This window comes from Macrotis lagotis, chromosome 6 (genome assembly GCF_037893015.1).
Source record: "Macrotis lagotis isolate mMagLag1 chromosome 6, bilby.v1.9.chrom.fasta, whole genome shotgun sequence".
Taxonomy (NCBI): Eukaryota; Metazoa; Chordata; class Mammalia; order Peramelemorphia; family Peramelidae; genus Macrotis; species Macrotis lagotis.
In genome coordinates this window covers 71,516,176-71,537,463 of record NC_133663.1, presented here as the reverse complement: position 1 = coordinate 71,537,463, position 21,288 = coordinate 71,516,176, and the positions used below count along the sequence as shown (strand labels likewise).

Sequence of the window (21,288 nt, the reverse complement as noted above, 5' to 3'; positions counted from 1 at the left end):
GTGAATGACCACAAGCGCCCCCCTCTGCCACGGGGCTGAGGTGGGGAGGGGGTGCTGCTGTTCTATGGGGGCCCCTAGGCTGTGATCAGGATCTGAATGTGGTCAGAGCCCCAGAGTCCTGTTCCAGGTACAAAGGACAGACCTCGTGAGTCTCTCCACTCCCCTACCTAGGCTGAGTACTCAAGGCTCAGTTGCCTGGAGGCTCCTGTTTACTTGCTCCACCTGCTTCCGGTTCCTGGATCTGGGCTGCCACAGCTGCTGCATCACTGAGTGCCCTGTGGGCTGGGCTTCACACCCTCACTCTGGCAGTGCCCTGCTTATCTTCCAAGTTGTGTGCAGTGCCCCGCCCCCTGTGTAGGTGAGGAAACTGCCACTGCTGCCGTGAGCCCCGGGCCTGGGGCTGCCTCCGGCAGGATGAAGTTCTTTCACTCTGGTGACCGCCCCTCTAATCCCATGGAGTGGAGCCTTTCCACTATTTTCCAGGTTACCTTGGGCTGGAGAACTGGCTCACTGGATTGCTCTGTGGGTTCTGTCTCTTGAAAATTTAGTTAGAGTCATTATTTTATAAGTTTGGAGAGAGAGCACCTAAGAGAAGCTCTTTTCCTGTTGCCATCTTGGCTCCCATCCTGGACTTTTCAATTCCATGCCATCCTTATCATTGGCTGCTCTCAAAACATTCATTGATGCTATTTACTTTATGATCTTAATGCAAAAAAATCACAAGTGATGCTGTTATACCTCTTCAGTGGATTACAACTCATTACTGATGCAATGTAGCAAAACCCTTTTGTGCTCAGAAATTAAAAGGCCTAGGCCGAAAGAGGATGTCATAAAGGACGTTTGACATTGAGGGCAGTAATTGATTCCATTTGGACCTCTAGGTCATCTTGCATCTTAACATTGTTGGCACATGATTTACAGCTCCTTTTTTTGGAAATAAATACCAAGAAAAAGATGCCATTGCCTTACTAATTATATAGTTCCCGCTGCACATTTGTAATTTTATGGATCCTAAAAATTTCCTAGAAACAGAAAAGCAAAGGTGAAGCTTTGCAAGCATAGTTCCTGCAAGCAGAGACAGATGCTCGTTTCTTTTTTTGCAACAATATGAATTTCCAAGTGAAATAACATGCCAAGTTCAATTAAACATCTATTAAACTCCATCTATGTGCTAGGAGCAAAACAGTTTATATGCTACTGGAATATACAACATTTAAAAAGATAAGTTTAAACAAGATAATTTAGAAAAAGAGGAAAGAAATGGAGAAAGAAGGGGAAAGAAAAAGGGGAAACAGAATGGAGAGGGAGAAAAAGAACATACTGACAACTGGGGGTTTGAGAAAAGACTATATAGTAGGTGGTAACTGAATTGAACCTTGAGAACAAAGAATTCCAAGAGGTGTTACAATCAAGAAGAATGGCTTGTATGGAATGTCAAATTTGGGGAATTTAATCTCAAGAAATTGGTATTCTCCACCTTAGATTTTGTGATGGGTAAAATGACTTTAAGTCATAGGCATAGTTTGACATGCACAAGATTTTTTGAATGATTTATTTCAAAGGGTTCTGAGAGAAAACAAGCAGGAACTGTAACCTAAAATTTTATGGGGGAAATCAGCCCAGGAGGGGCAAGAAGCTCACAGTAAATAAATACCAAGAATGGAGGTGAGGTAGAAAAGGCGCAGGAGCATGTCCAGAAAGGAGAGTAGGTAGGTCCCTGAGGAGTTTGGCAACCTATAGATAATCTCATTTTTGTTGGATTTTTTTGAATCAGACTAATAATTTCATTGGTATAGGGAACTCTCTAGCAAGGAAATGTGGTCAAGTCCCTTTTGCTGTATATACATATGTCCTGAGTTCCAGGGATTAATACCAAGGCTTGGAGAGCCCTGCCCATTCCCCAATAGTAAACAGCTAACTCCTTCTAAATAAAACAGTGATGTAACCATTGCCCGTCAGCTACTAAACATAAATATATTCAAGTGCAATTTTAATACAGCAGGCTGGATCTTGGGTAGGTAGCACGTCGGAGTTCAAAGAGTATAAATGCTGCTCTCAGTTGCTTCCAGGTGAAGGTCACACTTGTCCAAGCCTGTAAGTATTCTTCTGGTTCTGAGTCAGCCTTCTCCAGGCCAACACAAGTCCGTGTCTGTGGGAAGATGGCAGCAGGTCTTCAGGAGTGATATCATTTCAGACAACAACATAACAGTGAAAATTTTCTGCTTCTGATATCAGTTCTTATCTGAGGTCATTAGCTTTTTTAATTGTTCAGCATTTACAAGTGCCTCAGTTTGTGTACCATTTTCTCTTGAGTGTTTAATTAGCCAGATTACAGGAGTCTGTTCTGTCCTCATGATTGACCTCAGGTGTAGGAGCTTTTGGAGGAAAACCTAGGATGGGTCAGTTGTCAAACCTTAGCAGTATTAGGAGATGTTGATTATCAATTCTTGATTTTGGTTATCTACTGGTTCTCTACTCAGTTTGGATACTAATAAGTACAATAAAAGTGACCTTGGAAGAAACCGCTGTTCTCTTAGAAGAAGCAGAGAACAAATCATTTTGCAGAAGTTAGAAGAAACGAGAAAATCACTTTAGACATGTGAATTTATGAGGTGGTGCTTCAAAGAAAACATGTCAACAAAGATGATAATAAATCATACTTAATACAAAAAAAAGTTATATTTGAGAAGGGAGTTGCCCCAAAAGGTATTCCCCACAGGCAGTTTTAACCATGTAGTATGTATGTCCCCAAGGGTTGTCTAAATGTGGTTCATCAGAAAATTTCGATAGATATCTTGGGAATCTTGCTCTCCTTTTTCCAAGAAAGACTTATGAGACTAATTCTGCTCTCCTTTGAGGAATTAACCCTTCCCTCCAATATTGCTAAGTCTCCAGGAAATGATTTTTAATTTTAAGATACTTTCCAGGTCAATATCCTTTAAAGAAGAATGGATACCCCAAACCTTTCAACTTTCCATAAAATGCCATCACAAATTGTGAATAGTTAGCAAATCTATTTATCCAAGCAGATAGCTAAGAACAATTATTAGAATTAGATTGGAATATACCAGGCAACAATTCACAGAGTAAATGAGCTCTCCCACAGGGAGTGAGACATCTCAGCTCAAATAAAAGAGAATCCCCAAAAATAACCAAAGGGAAATTTCCCGAATTCTCTTGGGAAATAGGCTAGAAATCAGAGAAATTTTAGCAAACAAGCTTTTGTTAAATATATCTACTTAACAGAATCTGTCTTCCTCTGGATTTCTCCCCAAAGTGAATCTGGAACCATGTGTCTCTTCTCCTAAAGCAAGAAGGAAAGGGGGCAACTAGGTGGTACAATGGATAGAGCACTGGTCCTGGAGTCAGGAGTACCTGCGTTCAAATCTGGCCTCAGACACTTAATAATTACCTAGCTGTGTGGCCTTGGGCAAGCCACTTAACCCCATTGCCTTGCAAAAACCTTTAAAAAAAAAAGCAAGAAAGAAGGAGAATATATCCTGTCCCATCCTTTCCTCCAGTGCGGAGAACCTTATTGTGCAATTCTAGACTTGACCTTCACAATATCAACAATACAATAATAATAATACAAGTTAATACATTACTTAACCTCACTACAAATAGAAATTCACACATCAGAATTTCAAATGACAAGGTTGGGTCACTGTCAAAAAGAGATAGTAATGAAAAGAGAGGGAACCATGGATAATAGGCAGAATTTGAATCCAGATCTCTGACTCAGACACATGTTAGCTATGGAGGCTAGGACAGGTAATAGAGGATAATGTAATATAAAAACATGTCAATTAAATTTAGTCAGGAGAAGCAAAGACTTTTGAGGAAAAACTCAGAATAACATGAAAGATTGGGGTTTTTTGTTTTTAGGTCTAGAGGAAAAAGAATCGAAGTTTTAGGACTACTTTTCAGGGTAGCTAAGATAATGATAACTAACAAATGAATGAAGGCAGAACTAAGCAGAGGAAACATAGTATGGAGAATTCTAGAGTCAAAGGACTGGTTTCAAATCTCATGTTTTATGTCAACTACCTTTGTGACCTTGGGCAAGTCACTCAACCTTGTACCTCACTTTCTGCATCTGTAAAATAAGGAAATTGGATTGGTGACTTCTGATACTTGTCTTAGGAACTTTTGAAAGGACTGTCATATATACAATTTCTGAGTCAATAACCTTGAGAATGGGAGCGATACCCATTTTCCATGAATTGAAGAAAGGCAGATGACTCCATTCTTAAAAAGTGAAAGATAATGAAATTGCCTACTACAAGCCAATAACCTTGACTTTGAGTTCTTTCAAAATTCTATAATGTATTAAAAACAATAATGAACATCATGAACATGGGCTTTGTAATTACTATAGGTATATCAGAGCTTCCCTTTATAGGTGAGGAGTAGAAACAACACAACAACTGGTTTTTTCAGGACTTCTGAAGCCCAGGGCTACTTGACATACCAGTGATCCTTTGAGAGTAAACTCTAGGTAAATTTGGAAGGATCTGTAGCTGCCAGAAACCACAGAACCAGCCTTAACCAACTCAAGGGCAACATGAGCAGCAGCTGCAGACTTGAGACCTTGCTTGGGACTTTTTGTAAGCATCTTGATTCCTGACTTATATCTACAGATTTCTTTTTTTTCCTTAGGTTTTTGCAAGGCAAATGGGTTTAAGTGGCTTGCCCAAGACCACACAGCCAGGTAATTAATTGTCTGAGACTGGATTTGAACCCTGGTACTCCTGACTCCAGGGCCAGTGCTTTATCCACTGCGCCACCTAGCTGCCCCTACAGATTTCTTCTTTAACTTGCACTTCTTGCCTGAAAGCTCCTAAAACTATTCATATCTCAACCTTCTCCACACCCATTTTGAGCAACTGAGAACTCTCCTCTGCTCTCTTCCAAGCTCTTCTCAGACAATAAAAATTTTTATAATTTATGACCAGACTTTTATTTCAGGTCCTTTTTTTGAACCTGGTCATCTTTTTGTTATCATCTAGAAAAGGAAGCCTATTAATTTAAGAAACTTTCCTGGTCAACATCTTTGAAGAGGAAGAGGAGCCCCAAGCCTGTAGCTAGACTCCTTATCCTATCAAATGCTAGCTACACAAAAGACCATCACAATTTGTAAATTGTTAATAAACCCATTTATCCAAGCAAGGAGCAAGCAAAACTTAGAAGTTTTAGATTTATATTAGAATATACCAAACAAAGGGGTGCCTAGGTGGCATAGTGGATAACACACCGGCCTTGGAGTCAGGAGTACCTGTGTTCAAATCTGGCCTCAGACAAAGTGTGGCCTTGGGCAAGCCACTTAACCCCATTTGCCTTGCAAAAACCTAAAAAATTAAATTAAATTAAAAAAATATATACCAAACAACAATTCCTATAGTGTATGCAGAGAATTCATGTAGCTTCAAGAACAAGTTCTCCAGATATGGCTGATTTTTTTGGACAAGGTTATTGGGTTGAACATTCTACTGTTCTAGTTCAATCTAGATCTTAGCAAGGTATTTGACAAACCCTGTCATATAATATTCTGAAAAAGAGGAAGAGATGAAGCCCATCCAGTAATGCAGTTAGATGGAGTCAGAATCATTGGAAAGATCAGATCCAAAGCAAAGTCAGGCACAGATGAATGACACCTTCAAAGAAGTCTCCAGTGGGGTATCTCAAGTTTTTATCAATGACTTGGATAAAGCAATTGGCCATTTTATTAAATGTCTGTTATTTGACAGGTTCTAAGGATTCAAAGAAAAATGTAATAGTCCTTGCTCTTAAGCACCCTTATATTTTACCAGAAGAGACCACATGGAAGGAAGAAAAGAAAGAAGAGGGAGGAAGGATTTCTTAATCACTTCCTAAGGCTTTACAGATTTAATCTTCACAACAATCCTCAGATATCACTTTATAATTGGAAAAACCAAGGCAAACAAGTGACTTGCCAGGGTGACTAACAAATGTCTTGAGACCAGTTTTGAACTTTGTATGTGTTCTTCAAAAAAGTAATGTGATCTTTGCATTAAGAAAGGCTCAGGGGGCGGCTAGGTGGCTTAGTGGATAAAGCACCGGCCTTGGAGTCAGGAGTACCTGGGTTCAAATCCTGTCTCAGACACTTAATAATTACCTAGCTGTGTGGCCTTGGGCAAGCCACTTAACCCCGTTTGCCTTGCAAAAAAAAAAAAACCTAAAAAAAAAGCAAGGCTCAGGATTCAGAATGTTTTCACTATTCTGTGCTCTGATCATTAATACTGCATTCAATCTGGACATTGGATTTTGGCCTTAGTAAATTGAAAACTTCCAGAGAATAACACCAAGTTGGAAAAGGAGACCTTAAAATCATGTCATATGAGACCTGGCTGAAAGAAGAAGAGAAGATGGCAAATGATATATTAACTATCTTCGGGTACTTAAAAGAGTTCAGAGAGCAGAAGTAGAAGTAATAGATGGAAGGTGGAAACAGGCAACTTTAGGCTCATGTAAGGAAAAAATAATAATGATTTAGAACTATCCAAAACTGTTTTAGGCTATCCTTTTATTTGAGTTCTTTAAACAAAGGTTGGATGATGACTCAGGTATGTCATGGAAGAGATTCTTATTCAAGTGTTGGAGAAGTTGTGGGAAGATTGGAATATTAATGTAGTATTGGTGGAGTTGTGAACTAATCCATCCCCTCTAGAGAGCAATATGGAACTATATAAAACTGATCATGCCCTTTGACCCAAGAATACCAGTACTAAGCCTATATCCAAAAGAAATCATAAAAAAAATGGGAAAAGTTCCACATATTCAAAAACATTTATAGCAGCTCTTCCAAAGAATTGGAAATCAAGGAGATGCCCATCAATTGGGGAATGGCTGAACAAATTATGGTATATGCATGTTATGGAGTACTGTTCTAAAAGAAACCATGAATAATCAAACTTTAGAGAAGAATGGAAAGGATTACAGGAACTGATGCTGAGTTTAGGGAGTAGAACCAAGAGAACACTGTAACACATTAAGAACAACATTGTGGGTTGATCAGCTATGTTGGATGCAGCTCTTCTCAGCAGTTCAGAGAACAAGCACAGCCCCAGAAGACAATGCCATCCACATCCGGGGCGGGGGGGAGCAAAAAAAATCACAATCTGAATGGATGTTACATTCACTTTTTTAAAACTTCTCTTATGTTTTCCCTTCCTATCCCATGGTTTTCCTTTCCCTTAGCCCTAATTCCTCATATATAAAATTACTAATATGTAAATATGTCAAAGACACATGTACATGTACAACTTTTACCAGACTCCACACCATTGGGGGAGGGAGGTGGGAAGGGAGGGTGTTAGAAAAATTTGTAACATAAATATGCAAGTGAATGAATGAACCTTTTATAACATGTAATTGGAAAAATAGATAGACAGCCAGACAGATAGATAGATATGTAAATAAGTGGGGAGGAAAAAAGAAAAGAAAGAGGACAGTAACCAGTATGGTGAAAGCCCTTGGGATTTTGTCATAGGATCTGTTTAGTGAAAGAACTCCTAGTGTTTAACCTGAAAAAGAGATGCCATGGTGAGAAGGACAAAGCTGAAAAACTGTTCTGTATTGTGTTTAACACCAGAGGGCAAGATGGGGAGTAGGAGAGGGATGCTACAAATAGTCAAGCATTTATTAAGCCCCTAACATGTGTTAAGCCCTGGGGAATTAAAAAAAAAAAAGAAAAAAAAACCTGTCTCTGCTCTCAAGTAGCTCATGGTCTAATGGGGAATAACTATGCACAAAGAAAATACAAATGAGATAAAATGGAAGAAGGGAGAAGAAAAGTTCAGAGGGTCCTGGAGGTGGAGCTGGCTCCCAGGTACAAGACATATAACTATAATTATTGACTGGATTGGTTTTGAATATGCCAGCACAGGAACATTTGGAGGCATTTTGGGATATCATCACAAAGGAAGCATTGTATCTTTGGTTGCTGCTCTTTTCTTTGGCTTGTCAGATTATGGAATTTATCATGTCTCCAGTGACATTACTATTTACTACCCTTTTTTGGTCCATTATGGGCTTGAGTTTCAAGAGATCCAAGAAGCTAATTCCTGCACTGACCTCTTGATGATTTTGAGACTTGTCTTGATGCTCCCATGTGAACCCCAGCTACCAATGAGGTAATTCCCATCCTTCTATCTATCACAGCAGACTACATATGTTCTCTTGTAAGAGAGGTTTCAGCAAGAAATGTCAAACAGCTGTAAGGAGAAAAAGGCTAACAAACTGATACTTCTCATATTAGTATTTGTAAATTTTGTGTATTTTTAAACCAAAAAAAAATTTTGCACCTATTTTCTAGTTGACAATCAGTATTTGCTAACTTGTACTTGACAAATCATGTCATTAACCCTCATTTCCTTTCTTTTATTTATCACTATAGAAGGTGCAAAACCATTATAAATTTTAGAAGTATTTTATATTTGCTTAATGAAAACTCCCCACTGATGTTACCCATCATAAATTTACATGAAAATAAAATTTGTCAAATAATTTTTAAGAGGACAAAAATTGAGATAACTGACAAAGAAAGGGGATCCAGAAGTCTTCTTATGTGGAAGGTAGGACTTTTCACTGAGTCTTAAAGGAAAACAACAGGTGGAAATGAGACCAATTTTGTCTTGATATAAGGAAAATTCTGCAAGCACAAACTAAGCATCCCCTTGCTGGGATAATGCTTGGAATTTCCAAACCCCTGAGTGATGGTGTTGTGGCTCTCAGTTAGATTGCATGCAATCTGCGACTACTTGTGTTCAATACTTAGCACCAGTCAAACTCAAGAGGGAAAAAACTCAGTTCCATTAGAACACAATGAGCTCCCCACCTCCCAAATTCCAGCCACCACATAAGTCAACCCATTCCAATTCAACAAGTGCAGATACCCTTGTCATAAACGAGAAGGGCTGATCCAGAACACAGGGTTGTGGTTAACAGATCGACAAGGAAATCACAAAGGAGGCTTGTATGAGATATGTTTATCATTGCTTGTGACTTTTAAATGTGAGTTTGTTTTAGATTAAGGAAAAAATCAGACCAAGAAGAATTTTTTTTTAAAGTGAAACCAAGCATTCCCATATAGTTTCTATTTGGCTACAATGTCTTTTGTGATTTATTTTACAAGATACTGTGTTGTGTTACTTATTATCATGATAATCTCTTTCATTGCTTTTCTATTCTCTGTCTAGTCACTGCTGTGGAATCTTATTCCCAAGAGATCTTTAAAAACAAGAAACCTACTAAGTCTCCCGCCTCTTCTAGTGAGTCTCCCACATTCTGGAGCAATCCTACCTGGAGGCAGTGGGATAGATACTGAACGGTTTCCTGTAATTCTAGAAGCCTCTTGACCTGTAATTTCTCCTATAAAATCTATTGCTTTTATCCAAGTCAGCCTGAGGCACAGAAAAAGAGATTGTGAAATGCATTTCTTTTATTAGCTAAAGTCTGTGTAGACAGTGAGAGACTGGGAGCTGGGCATCTACGTCCCTGCTCCTCAACTATGTGTATATATGTTTTTGAATTTTGAAAACATGGCAAGAAATGACCTGACCTTTGTTTCAGGGACAAGATTTAACTTCACTAATGAAAAGTCACTATCTTGTAAATTAATAATAATAATTGGCATTTGCTAGACCACGGAGAGGGGTAGGAAGTATCAGAATAGCTTTAGAGACTTTTGAAACCCTTAACACTAATCTGATTCTCTGTTTCACCTCTGTTATCTCATTCTTTCTTAACAACCCTATTTGGATTCATGAACATTGCTAGTTCATCACTCAGTGATTAGAGCTAGAAAGAGGGCTGGGTATGGAACCAGATGAACCAACCAAATTACATAACCACAGTATGTCCCCAAGCAAGTCATCAATTCTCTGGGTCAGTTTCCTCATTTGTAAAAATTAAGGGATCAGGTTAGGTGACTTCAAGACCCATTCCAGTTCCAAATGTACATGGTCCTTCATTCACAGAATACTTCAATTCATGCACCATTTTGTTTCTTTGACTTTCAGAAGCAATGTTCAGTCTCAGTTCTGGCACTAGAGTCAGAGGACCAGAGTTCAAATCCCACCTCAAACACTGAATAGCTGTGTGACCCTGGACAGGTCACTCAGCCTTTATGGGTCTCATTTGTTTTATATGTAAAATGAGGTTAGATTAAATGATCTCTATGTTACTTCTACCATGTTGATCCTTACCCATCCCATTCAGTCCCTTTGCCAAAAATGTCCTTTCCTCAGTTATCTCCAGCAAAAAAAAATTCTACCTTTGAATGCCAACTCAAATGGCACCTCCTAATTTCCTCTAGAGACTTTTCCTTCCTTGAATTTCACATAGACTTTTTTCTTTTCCTTATTCTATTAAAATTATTGGATCATTTGGCACGTGCATGTATGTGCCATATTCCAATTACTGAATTGTCAATCAACAAGCCTTTATTAAGCCCTCAGTACATACTAAACTCTGGAAATACAAAAAAAAAATCCAGTCCTATGAAGGATCATACATTCTAATTAAGGAGGCACTATGGTACAAGGTGAAGGTGATCCAGGAAGGAAGGCATTAGCAACTGAGATGGGGGGATCAGGTAAGGTCTCCTTTGTATTCACGAACATTGTGAGTTCATCACTCCCTGAATAGAGCAAGAAAGAGGACTGGATTTGGAATGCCTTCTGTAGAAGCATTGAGACTACTAAGAAGCCAGGAAAATTAAAAGGTATCAGTGAGAGGATGTGAGGAAAAAGCCAGTGCAAAGCAATTGACAACGGAGATGATGACTTATGTTCAAGGAACTTCAAATAGGCCAGTGTGTCTGGATTGGTCCATGATGGCAGAGGAACAAAATGTAAGAAAATCCAGCTTTGGAGAACAGTCAATGGACAATTCAAAACTCGCATAGAATTAATTTTGAATTGCAGCAAATGACCACAGATTTCAGACACTCAATTTCTTGGCCAGTCCTACCTTCCTTTGCTAACATAAGTGTTTTGGGAAGAAGTTATTCTTAGACAAGTCCATGTTTAGCTCCTTATTACTAACCTGGAAGGAGTGAAGTATTGTTATCTCCATTTTATGAATGAGGAAATAAAGGAGGTTAAGGACTGGAGAGTAGGAAGGTATTCCCTCATTTTACAGATAAGGAAACTGAGGTGCAGGAAAATGGGGGCATTTGACTGATGAGGTCTTTTCTATGTTTCTGTGATGTTAAATGACTTACCCATAGTTAAGCAGGTATAAAGTAATGGCCACTGTCTGAACCTGCCCTGGAATTAGGGCTGCTGGCACCCAAATGAGTAAATTATTGGCTTTCTTGAGCTGATGATCAGTGCTATCCGAGACAGCTTGACCAGGGGTCCAAGCCTGATAGAAAGCCTTCCTCGGGTTTCTTCTACAAACCTGCCTAAACTGCTTCATTTAGTTTGCTCTCTTGCTCCTGTTATCCATTGCAGCTCGACTATTTCTTTTTCTCCACAAAGGGATTGGAGTTCTTCAAGATGGACACTGATCAATGATGCTATAGAGGAAATTCCTATCTAACCACAAATTGAAGCCTCACATTCTGGGCTTTCTATGACTAGAGACCCCATTTGAGCAGTGGAAGTCTAAATGGGTGATCTGGTGTTAAAGGAACCCAGACACCAGGGCTCTATTTTTCAAATCCAGTCCAGATCACCCTCTATTGGACCTGTTGAAGTGAATACCCCAGTGATACCTTAAATTCAGTGTGAATTCAGTGTGCCAATCAGTGTGAATAAGGATTTATTAAATCCTTATTTCATGTGCAGTTCATTGCACTAAGTCCAAAATATTAAAGCCATGGAAAAATATATTTCTTGTCCTCACAGAGTTTAGGAAAAGATAATATATAAAAAGAAGCTGGTAACAGGGTTGGGATTGCAGACAAAGTCTGGAAGAGTCCAGAGTGCAGCCTGGAGGAGAATATGCAAAATAGAACTCATTCTCTCCCTCTCTAACCAGTCCCTCTTCTGAATTTCCCTAAGTCTGTCAAGGGCATTGCTGTCCTGGTCACCCAACTTCATATCTTCTGAGTCTTCTTCAGTCTTGGAGTCTCACTGTGCCTTACTCCCCAAGTTCAATTAGTTTCAAAATCTTGACCACTCTGCCTTTACACATCTGAATTCATCCCCTTTTCTCATTTGCACTGTGATCAAAGGCAAATCACTTAAATTCTCTTAAATTTTCTCATTTGGAAAAAGGAAACTCAATCACTGTGCCTCTCTAGGAATACTGGGAGCATGGTCAATAGGAAATGGGAAGCCCCTGGTAATGAAAGAGATAAAAAGCCATTACATCCCAAATAGGAGGAGACACGGTTATTCATGCTTGGAAATCCTCCCCACCTTAATGAGTTTCTCCCCCGACTCCTTCCTTTTGATGATTGTAGCCTCTCCCTTCACCCTTTTTTTTTTAAACTTTCTAGTCTCCAACTCCCCTAACAGTGTCAAGGTTAGATGCCTTTTATGAGTAACCTTGATCTGTGTTCTGGTAGAGACTTTATCACTGCTCATAAAGAACCTTCAGGCTGACCAAGAGGAAAGACTCTTATCCACAGCCTAAGGAGAGAGTATAGTCAAGATGTCAGAGCAAATGGGGAGACCGGTGGACGGAGTGTGTGTGTGTGTATTTGTGTGTGTACATTTGCGTGTGATATCTTAGAGGATTAGCCCTGTTTATAAGAACTCTTATAAGCACATGTTGGAGGAGAAGCATGGGGTGATGAACTGGTTGCTATGTCTGAAGTCATAGTCTTGTCTATGCAGCCATATGTGTCTGTACTTCTCTACAGGTAGTATGAGAGGAGACAGAGTGTGATGGAATGAACTTTGACCTGGGAAGCAAGACACCTGGGTTCTGCTTTTCATTCTATTTCTTATTAATCATTTCCCCCCTCTGGACCTCAGTTTTCTCCAACCCATGGATATATACTATACCCCAAGGCATAGTAGTCCTTGATTCTCCTACTTCTGTATTCTGTTAGTGACCTCATCAGCTCCCTCAGGTTCAATATCATCTCTAAGCAAATCCTAGATCTGCATAACAAATAATCTCACTCTTGAACTCTAGAGCCACATTACCAACCACCTACTGGACATTTCAAACCAGAAGGCCCATAGACATCACCAATTTAATATGTTCCCCTTGCAAACATATTGATTAATTGATTGATGATGGTCTTCCCATATCTTAAGTTTAGGTGTATTCACTTGACTTTTTCCTCCTGCTGAGTCTAGTTCTACCTAACGCCTGCTTCCCTCACAGTGTGGTATGGGGAAAGAGAGCACAGTACCAGAAAGTGAGCCAACTGGTTCCCGTCTCAGCCCTACCCTTAGCAGTAGTTAAAATAATAGCTGGAAAATGTCTGAAGAATCTTAAGGTTTGCAAACCATTTTACATCCATTATCTTGTTAGATTTTCACAACAACCCTATGAATTAAGTCACACCAGAATTATCTGCCTTGTTTTACAGGGTTTATTGTTGAGGGACCTGGCCACAATTTCACAGCTAATAAATGCCAGAGGCTGTATTTGGACTTGGACCTCTCATGGAACCAGACCTTCTTCCCACTACAATAGAGTGTGTATGTTGCCTGAGATTCATCATTTAATTTCTCTTTTTTTTATCTGAAGCATGAGAACGTCCTGGAGCCCTTCCTGTCTATGGTTCTATGTATCGGTGCTATCCATGTTTCCCTTTTGACCCCAGACTCTGAGTCTTTCACTTCAGTTACATTGATACCAGGACTGACATAAGACATTTCTTCCCTGAAAAGTTCATGTTCCCCATGTTCTCACAACATCCCAGAGAGGAAGGAAGGAGAACCAGAACCAGAACCAGGAAAATGTGTCCACAAAGGGTTTTGCCAAGGGTCTCAATGAAAAACTAAAGGAAGTACAATTTAAATTCATAACTCCCAATTCTTTATAGATCTGGGACAAATTTAAAAAAATGTTTTGATCCTCCAAGCAATCTCCCAAACCACATCTGATTTCTGAAATGTGGCCATTTCCAAGTTTGACCCAGGGCATTTCGTTTAAACTTTATCAACCTCAATTTCCTCATCTTTAAAATAGGGGTAGCACTAACTTTACAGGGTATTATGACGATCAAATGAAATAAAGTTTATAAAGTGCTTTTTCAAATTTTAAACCATTATAGAAATTCTAACTTTATTATTAATATCACCTTGGCAAATAGGGAGTCAGGGAAGTTGCATTCAACTGAATTAATAATGTATTCCTATGGAATATCTGTTTCTTACAATGGCTAAGTAAACTTCCTCTTGTTAACTCTTAGGCAGCCTATAGGTGTCTCATTTCTTTCTAGTCCTGAACTTGAACCATCAGACTTCACTGAGTCAATCTAGCCATAGCCTTTGAACAGGGTTTGCAATCCATAGGTCTCAGTCTCTTCTTTGGTAAAATGGATGGATTTGACTGGATGATCTCTAAAGTCCCATTCTAAGAACAGAACCTGTAAGGCAAGGTATCCTTCATCCTTGTCAAGCAATCAGCTATAACAATGACTCACCCTCTACCTTATTATATCCCAAATGTATCTATCTTGAAGACAATGCCTGCCTCCTTGGGCTCACTTTGTCTTCTGTTCAGTTTTCTGTTTATTGTCTCCATGTTCACCCGTGAAAGTATGGTGAGCCTTGGGTAGTTCATGCCCCCATCCAAGGTAGGAGCCCTCTTAATCATTCATTGTTTATTTGTTTGTATAGTATAAATAACTTTTTTGGAGGCCAAAGAAGAGTGAGCTATCAAAAAAGTATTTACTGTGAGAGCAGACACCAGAGAGGAAATGAGAGAAGCCACTAGGAAAAATGGCAGGTCTTTTGACTGCCTTCTCAAGAAAAATTTAGGATGAGGAAAGGAAGAGAAGAAGGAATGAAGTAAGGGAGTGAGATTGAAAAAGTTAGAGGGTTAAAGAGCAAGGAAGAGAGAGAGAATATTAGAGGAAAGAAGGAAGGAAAAAAAGGAAGAATATAATAGTTAAGTCAATGCTACTGCTGCTACTGATGATGATAATGATGATGATATTTGTCCCTCATTCTCAAAGAAGACCATGACTTTAGGGAGGATCATGACAAGCAAATGAATTGGATTTAAGTGAGGAGGTACTGTGCAAAGTCACTAGTCTCACCTCCTCCAGAGCCACCTGAGTCCAATGTCTAGATATGAATCAGACTGACTGTAGACAGAGTGAAGGGACTTGCTCAAGGTCATGTAACTAGTGTTAAGTATCTGAGGGCAGAATTCAGTTCTTCCAGACTCCAGGGCTAGTGCTTTCTTCACTGCACTAACTAGCTGCATAGATAAGATAGTGGTATGTGCATCCCACACTCTTTACACAACTGAGGTTAAATACCAAATTCAAAAAATAGGAACTTGGGTTGCAGGTTAAAACCGGGCTCATCAAATGTTCTTTAAGACTAGTGGTGTGGGGGCAGCTAGGTGGTGCAGTGGATAAAGCACCAGCCCTGGAGTCAGGAGTACCTGGCTTCAAATCCAGCCTCAGACACTTAATAATTACCTAGCTGTGTGGCCTTGGGCAAGTCACTTAACCCCATTTGCCTAGCAAAAGCCTAAAAAAAAAAAGACTAGTGGTGTGAGGAAAAAGTGGGAGATAACTGGACTCATAAGACATCCATGTTGATGCCTCCAAATTCTCCCTCACTTGCTGGCTGATAATTGAACATTTCATCATCAGAGCTTCATTTTCACCTTCAGGGTCTGATTCCCTGATGATACCTCTGAAGAGGGCTGATGCTTTCAAATGTTATTGGTCATTGGGGTCACTGAGTAAACTGCACACATAAAGATAAAAATTTATGGATTTCTGACCTTTTCATGTGTGTATGTACAAGCATACCACATAGTGATAAAGCTCACAATTCATCAACTTCCCAAGGATAATAATTCAAACTTAAGTCTTTGTTCTTACTCAAGTCATGAAATTACATAGAACAGATCCACAGAACCCAGAAACCCTAAGCATTCAAATGCCTATTAAACTCTTTAGATTCCTGTTCCATGACCCTAAGAGAAGATCTGTTTAACATTTTCCATTTATCTTCCACTTGCCACCATGCCCCACCCCATCCAACTCCACTTCCATCTCTTCAAAGTAAACAAAGATAATGTATTTTAGTACTGAGCTAGTGTAAAATTATTGGGAAGCATGAGGAGAGATGCAGAACCAGGACCAAAGACAAACATTAAGCATCATGAGCCCCAGGGCAGCTAGGTGGCCCCCCCCTCGAGTCAGGAGAACCTGAGTTCAAATTCAGTCTCAGACACTTTATAATTAGCTAGCTGTGAGACCTTGGGTAAGTCAACCCCATGGCCTTGCAAAAGAAAAAAAAAAAAAGAAAAACAACAAAGAGTGAGCCCCACATTTAGAGAAGGACCCACCTGTGGCTAGGAGAGGGCTGTTTGTTGTGGGGCTGAAAGGGACAGGGAATAGACATCTCTAGCCTCTTCTCCCCCACCCTTCTCCAAGGGAGATTTTTTTCCTGTCAGAAGGGGAAGCAGAAGGTTCTGCTTTCCTCAGAGGGGAGGAATGTTATACCAGAAGTATATCTATCTGCCCCTTTAAATATTATTAGCCTAAGAGTGTCATTGACTTCCACCTAACTTTTGATCACTTTATCTTTTTTGGGAGAGGTTCCCAAACTCTGTATCCAAAGTTTGATCTCTTTCTTTCCAAATACCAGTTCCATAATGAATACATATAAAAAATAATGAAGAAATCAATTTATCCAAATCCTAGCCAAATACAGAAGCTATACATAGGAGAATATATACCAGAATACAGAATGAAGGATCTCTCCCACTGGGAGCGAGACAACTCAACTCAGCCAAGAGAGTCCTAAATTTCACCCAAGGAGAAACTTTATGGCATCTGTGATGTAGTGAGCTGGAGGTAGAGAAATGGTGGGGACTGCCAGCTACACTCATATCTTCCCAAAGTCTTTTTCTTCAGCAACCTAAAGGGGGATTGATCTCTTCTATCTTCTCACCCAAAGCTAGAAGCCAGGAGTACCAATGTTACTTAACCCTTAAAGAAGCTTGAAGTTTGACAAGTCCCAAAGGAGACTGACCCTGGAGGGTCTTGATAGGGGAATTTCTTGAAGAATCCCCAGAAAGGGGGCTGGCAAAATTTGAGTTTTCTTATCTCTCACTAACTCACCAGAGGGCATTCACCTCCACCAATAAGGAGAGTGTCTCATACAGATGGACTTGGGGACAGGGATTACTTATATTTAGATGAATTGGCAAGGATCTTAGAAGCCATTTTATCAATGAGAAATCAAAGATTTGAACATCATTAGACTGGACTTTTTAACCTCACGTTCTCCTGTGCAGACTTAGAGAAGCCCCTAGTCTTTTTTCCAGGCAAAAGAGCCTCATTAAATTCAGTACTTGCATGATAATAAATATATAGGCTGTGTGGATGAAGCATGCACTCTCTTACTTCACCTCCTGATCTTCAGGCTTCTTTATAAACAGCAGCATTGCTGAACAGACCAGAAACCAGAAATTGGAAGTTTTAATCTTTTGACTTAATTTCTGCCCTAAAGTGTCTGTTGTCCAGACCTATAACTACCTCCCACTGCAGCTGAATTTTAGCCAAGATTCATTCTACCCCTCTACACTTGACCAACATCTCCTCAGTCTTGGCCTCAGTAGCAGCCTTGCCACTTCATGTATAACCTCACCCCTCTTCCCCCAATCTCCTCCAGTTTTGGAGCCAAAATCAAATCAAATCTTCCAATGTTCCTGGAAGAAGTGTGTCAGTCTATTCCTCTATGATCCTATTCATGAGCCCTATGACATTCTAGACCAAAGGAACTCTCCCTGAAAACCACTCCTTTATGTATGTTGTCTCCCCCTATTAATCTGAGATTGGAGACTTTGCTTCTGAATAAATGAATATTGATGGTTTGACAAGAAACCATCTTCCTGAGACTTATTTAGTCATTCATCAAGAAACAGACCTAATTTTTGAAAAGCAATTAATCAGGTGTCAGTGCATAAGTTCACACCCACATAATAATGTTTATCATATGATAAGTGGTTAATAAATGCTTTTTCATTCATTCAGTAGATTTGAAGGGATAGACCTTTTCAATCTACCCCCAATTAATTGGGGTAAACTTCTAGAGGAAGTAAATTTTGCAGTGAGTTTGGGAGAAGTGATAGAAGGTGATATGACCGACATGGAAGGAAAGAATGCTTTCTCCTTCCTGGCATCTGTCTTGCTAGAATCCATCCGACATGGCTGGCTGGAAGATGCCACCGATTAATTGCTTTCCGGCTCTGAGATGGCACCTCCATCGTCAGTCAAAGTTTTAATTAATCACGGCAGCAGATGGGCTGTCTTGGGCCCCAGCAGCCAGGGTAATGAACTCATTTATTATCCAGCTCCCACAGTGGGAGGTTGCCCAGGCTGTTGGTAAAAGAAAGAACTGGTCCTGCTGCCAAAACCCAGGACATTTCCAGCTTTAGGGAACTCTCTGATGGTGCTCTGCTTTTAGGCTTTCCACAGATCCAGTCTAGGAGGTCCCTTTGCTGCTGAGAGACATGGGGAAAGGGGCTGTTCATACAGTCCTTGGGCTTGGGTCTATGCCTGCCTCTCTTCCCTCACAAATGATAGAGAGTCAGAAAGTTGGAAAGATAGGGTTTGGAAGCAGGACTAGTGGCTCAGGGATGCCTGAAGCTCATAAATTCTTGGAGATCAGGGATGGAGAATGAAGGCCCTTCCTATGGAAGCTCAAGAGTTAAAGACCAGCTCTATCACTTACTTATCTTGAAGATGAGAGAGATGTGGGTTTGAATCCTTCCTCTGACATTTCTGGTTGGGTGACCAAACATTTAAAACTAGGTTCTGGGGCAGCTAGGTGGCGCAGTGGATAGGCACTAGCCCTGGAGTCAAGAGTACCTGAGTTCAAATCCAGCCTCAGACACTTAATTACCTAGCTGTGTGGCCTTGGGCAAGCCACTTAACTCCATTGCCTTGGAAAAAAACCCTAAAACAAACAAAAACTAGGTTCTGTTTTCAAATCCTGTCTCTTCCCCTTAATACAAACTGTTAGTCACAATCTCAAACCTAAATCCATCTTTTTACAACTTCTATCCATTATTCCCACAACTTCTTCCCATTATTCTCATCTTTTCCCTTTGTAGACTAGAACAAGTTGGATCCCTCTTCCACATAATACCCCTTCAGATATTTGAAGACATATCTAAATTTATTCTTTTCTAAGCCAAACAGAACCTTCAACTGATCCCCAGATGTCATGATTCCAAGGCTGTTCGCCATCCTGATTGCCCTCTGGATGCTATCAATGTCCTTAAGCTGTGGTGATCAGAACTGAAAACAATCCCCCAGGTGTATTCTGACCAGCACAGATTATGGCAGGGTAGTTGCCTCCCTAATCATGGATGCTATGTTCCTCTTAACACAGCCTGCCACGTCGTTAGCTTTTTTGGCCACTGTCTCATACTGTTGATTTATACTGAGCTTTCTGTCCACTAAAACCCCAAGGTCTTTTTCAAACAAAATGCCATCTGGCTATCTTTCCCATAGATTGCAGTTATATAGCATTAGATAGATAGATAAATAGATAGATAGATAGATAGATAGATAGATAGATAGATAGATAGATGGATGGATATAGATAGATAAAATATAGAGATTATATAGATATATATAAAAATATAAAACCAAATTGTGTGATGTTTACATCACTATTAAATTTAATTTTATTAGATTTTCCTGGACATTCTTTTCTTTAGAGAACTTTTTAGATTTCAACTGTCATCCATTGTGTTCATTTTCTGCTTTGTGTCATCTGCAAATTTGATAAGGGTAACATCTATGCTTTTATCCAGGTAAATGATAAGAATTAAATGGTACGAGTTCAAGCACAGATCCCTGGGTCACAGGACTATTAACCTTTCAAGCTCACCTGGAGCTACTAATGATTACTCTTTGGCTCTAACCATTTAATGAGCTCTGAACCACTTAACTGTATTTTTATCTGAAACAGAGATATCCAACATGCTGGTAGACCACAACACTCACCAGGCCTTTGGAACCAGATGAAAATGTAATTGGGAAATAGTGGACAAAAATATATAGAAATACAAAAGAATATAGATAATGGTCAAATGTGGTTTTCAAGTCAATATGTAAACTGTAGAGGTCCTTATATATAGTTTAAAGGTCCCTGTTCCTATTTGTTTGATGCCATTGATCTAAAGCACATCTGTATTTCATTCATGAGAACAGCATGAAAAACTATCAAATTCTTGGCAAAAATCTAAGTAATTTAAGCTCCCAATTAGTGTGAAGGTCCCATAAAGTGGTTTCATGTATTGGAATTCAAACTATTTGAAGTTTAGCTAAATTAAAATATGCAATGCAGATTTGAATAATGAGACCACTTCAGGGGAATTTATTTGTACTTATCTGGACCTAGCTGTAAAGTACATGTACAACATTCTCCTGTTACCTTAGCAAATCCTTCTCTCTCTCTATCCCTCCCTCTCTCTCCCTCTTTTCTTTCTTCCCTTTCTTCCACTTTCTCTCTTTTCTTCTTTCTTTTCTCTTTTCCTCCCTCCTTCCCTCCTCTTCCTGCCTTCTTTTCTTTCTTCCCTCCTTCCTTTTTCTCTCTCCTCCCTGCCTCCCTTCCCTCCTTGCTTCCTTCCTTTTTTCTTCTTTCTTTCCTTCCTTCCTCCCTTCCCTCCTTCCTATCTTTTTTCCTTCCTACCTTCCTTCTTTCATTCCTTCCTTCCTCTCTTCCTCCCCCCCTCTCTCTTTCTCTTCCTTACTCTCTTAATTGCTTCTTTATTTCCTCTCCTATTCTTCATAGTCTTTCAAAGATCACTCAAAGTGGTTTACCTATCTCACCTATCAGTTGTGAAATGACAGTAGCCATTTCACCACATGATAATATAATATAGGCTGCCCAGAAGGATTTACTCAAGACTTGGGAGGCTTCTGCTCCCACTGCCTTGTCCCTTTCAGATCAGTTTTGTGTTGGATTTCTTTCTTCTAATAAAAATAACTCCTGCATTTATCTTGAAGTTTCAATACATTTCCACATCTATTATCTTATTCAGTTTTCATAATAACCCAGTGAGGGAGCCTGGGCCTATTTCCTTGTCACCATTTTACAATCAACTAACATTTATTAAATGCTCAGCATGTACCAGACACTATGCTAC

The 21,288-nt window shown here is 39.7% G+C and overlaps 1 protein-coding gene across 3 annotated transcripts in view; it reads left to right on the top strand.

The window, feature by feature from the left end:
* The window catches only part of XRCC5 (X-ray repair cross complementing 5), a 133,124-nt gene extending 117,711 nt beyond the window's left edge, over window positions 1–15,413 (top strand). The window contains exon 21 of one of the 3 annotated variants that reach the window (XM_074191416.1): window positions 13,517–15,413. In XM_074191416.1, the coding sequence (XP_074047517.1) occupies window positions 13,517–13,675 (159 nt within the window). In that variant the 3' untranslated portion in view covers window positions 13,676–15,413. The remainder of the gene's footprint in view (window positions 1–13,516) is intronic. The other 2 variants (XM_074191417.1, XM_074191419.1) reach the window with 2 other exon arrangements.
* The last annotated feature ends 5,875 nt before the right edge of the window (window positions 15,414–21,288 follow it).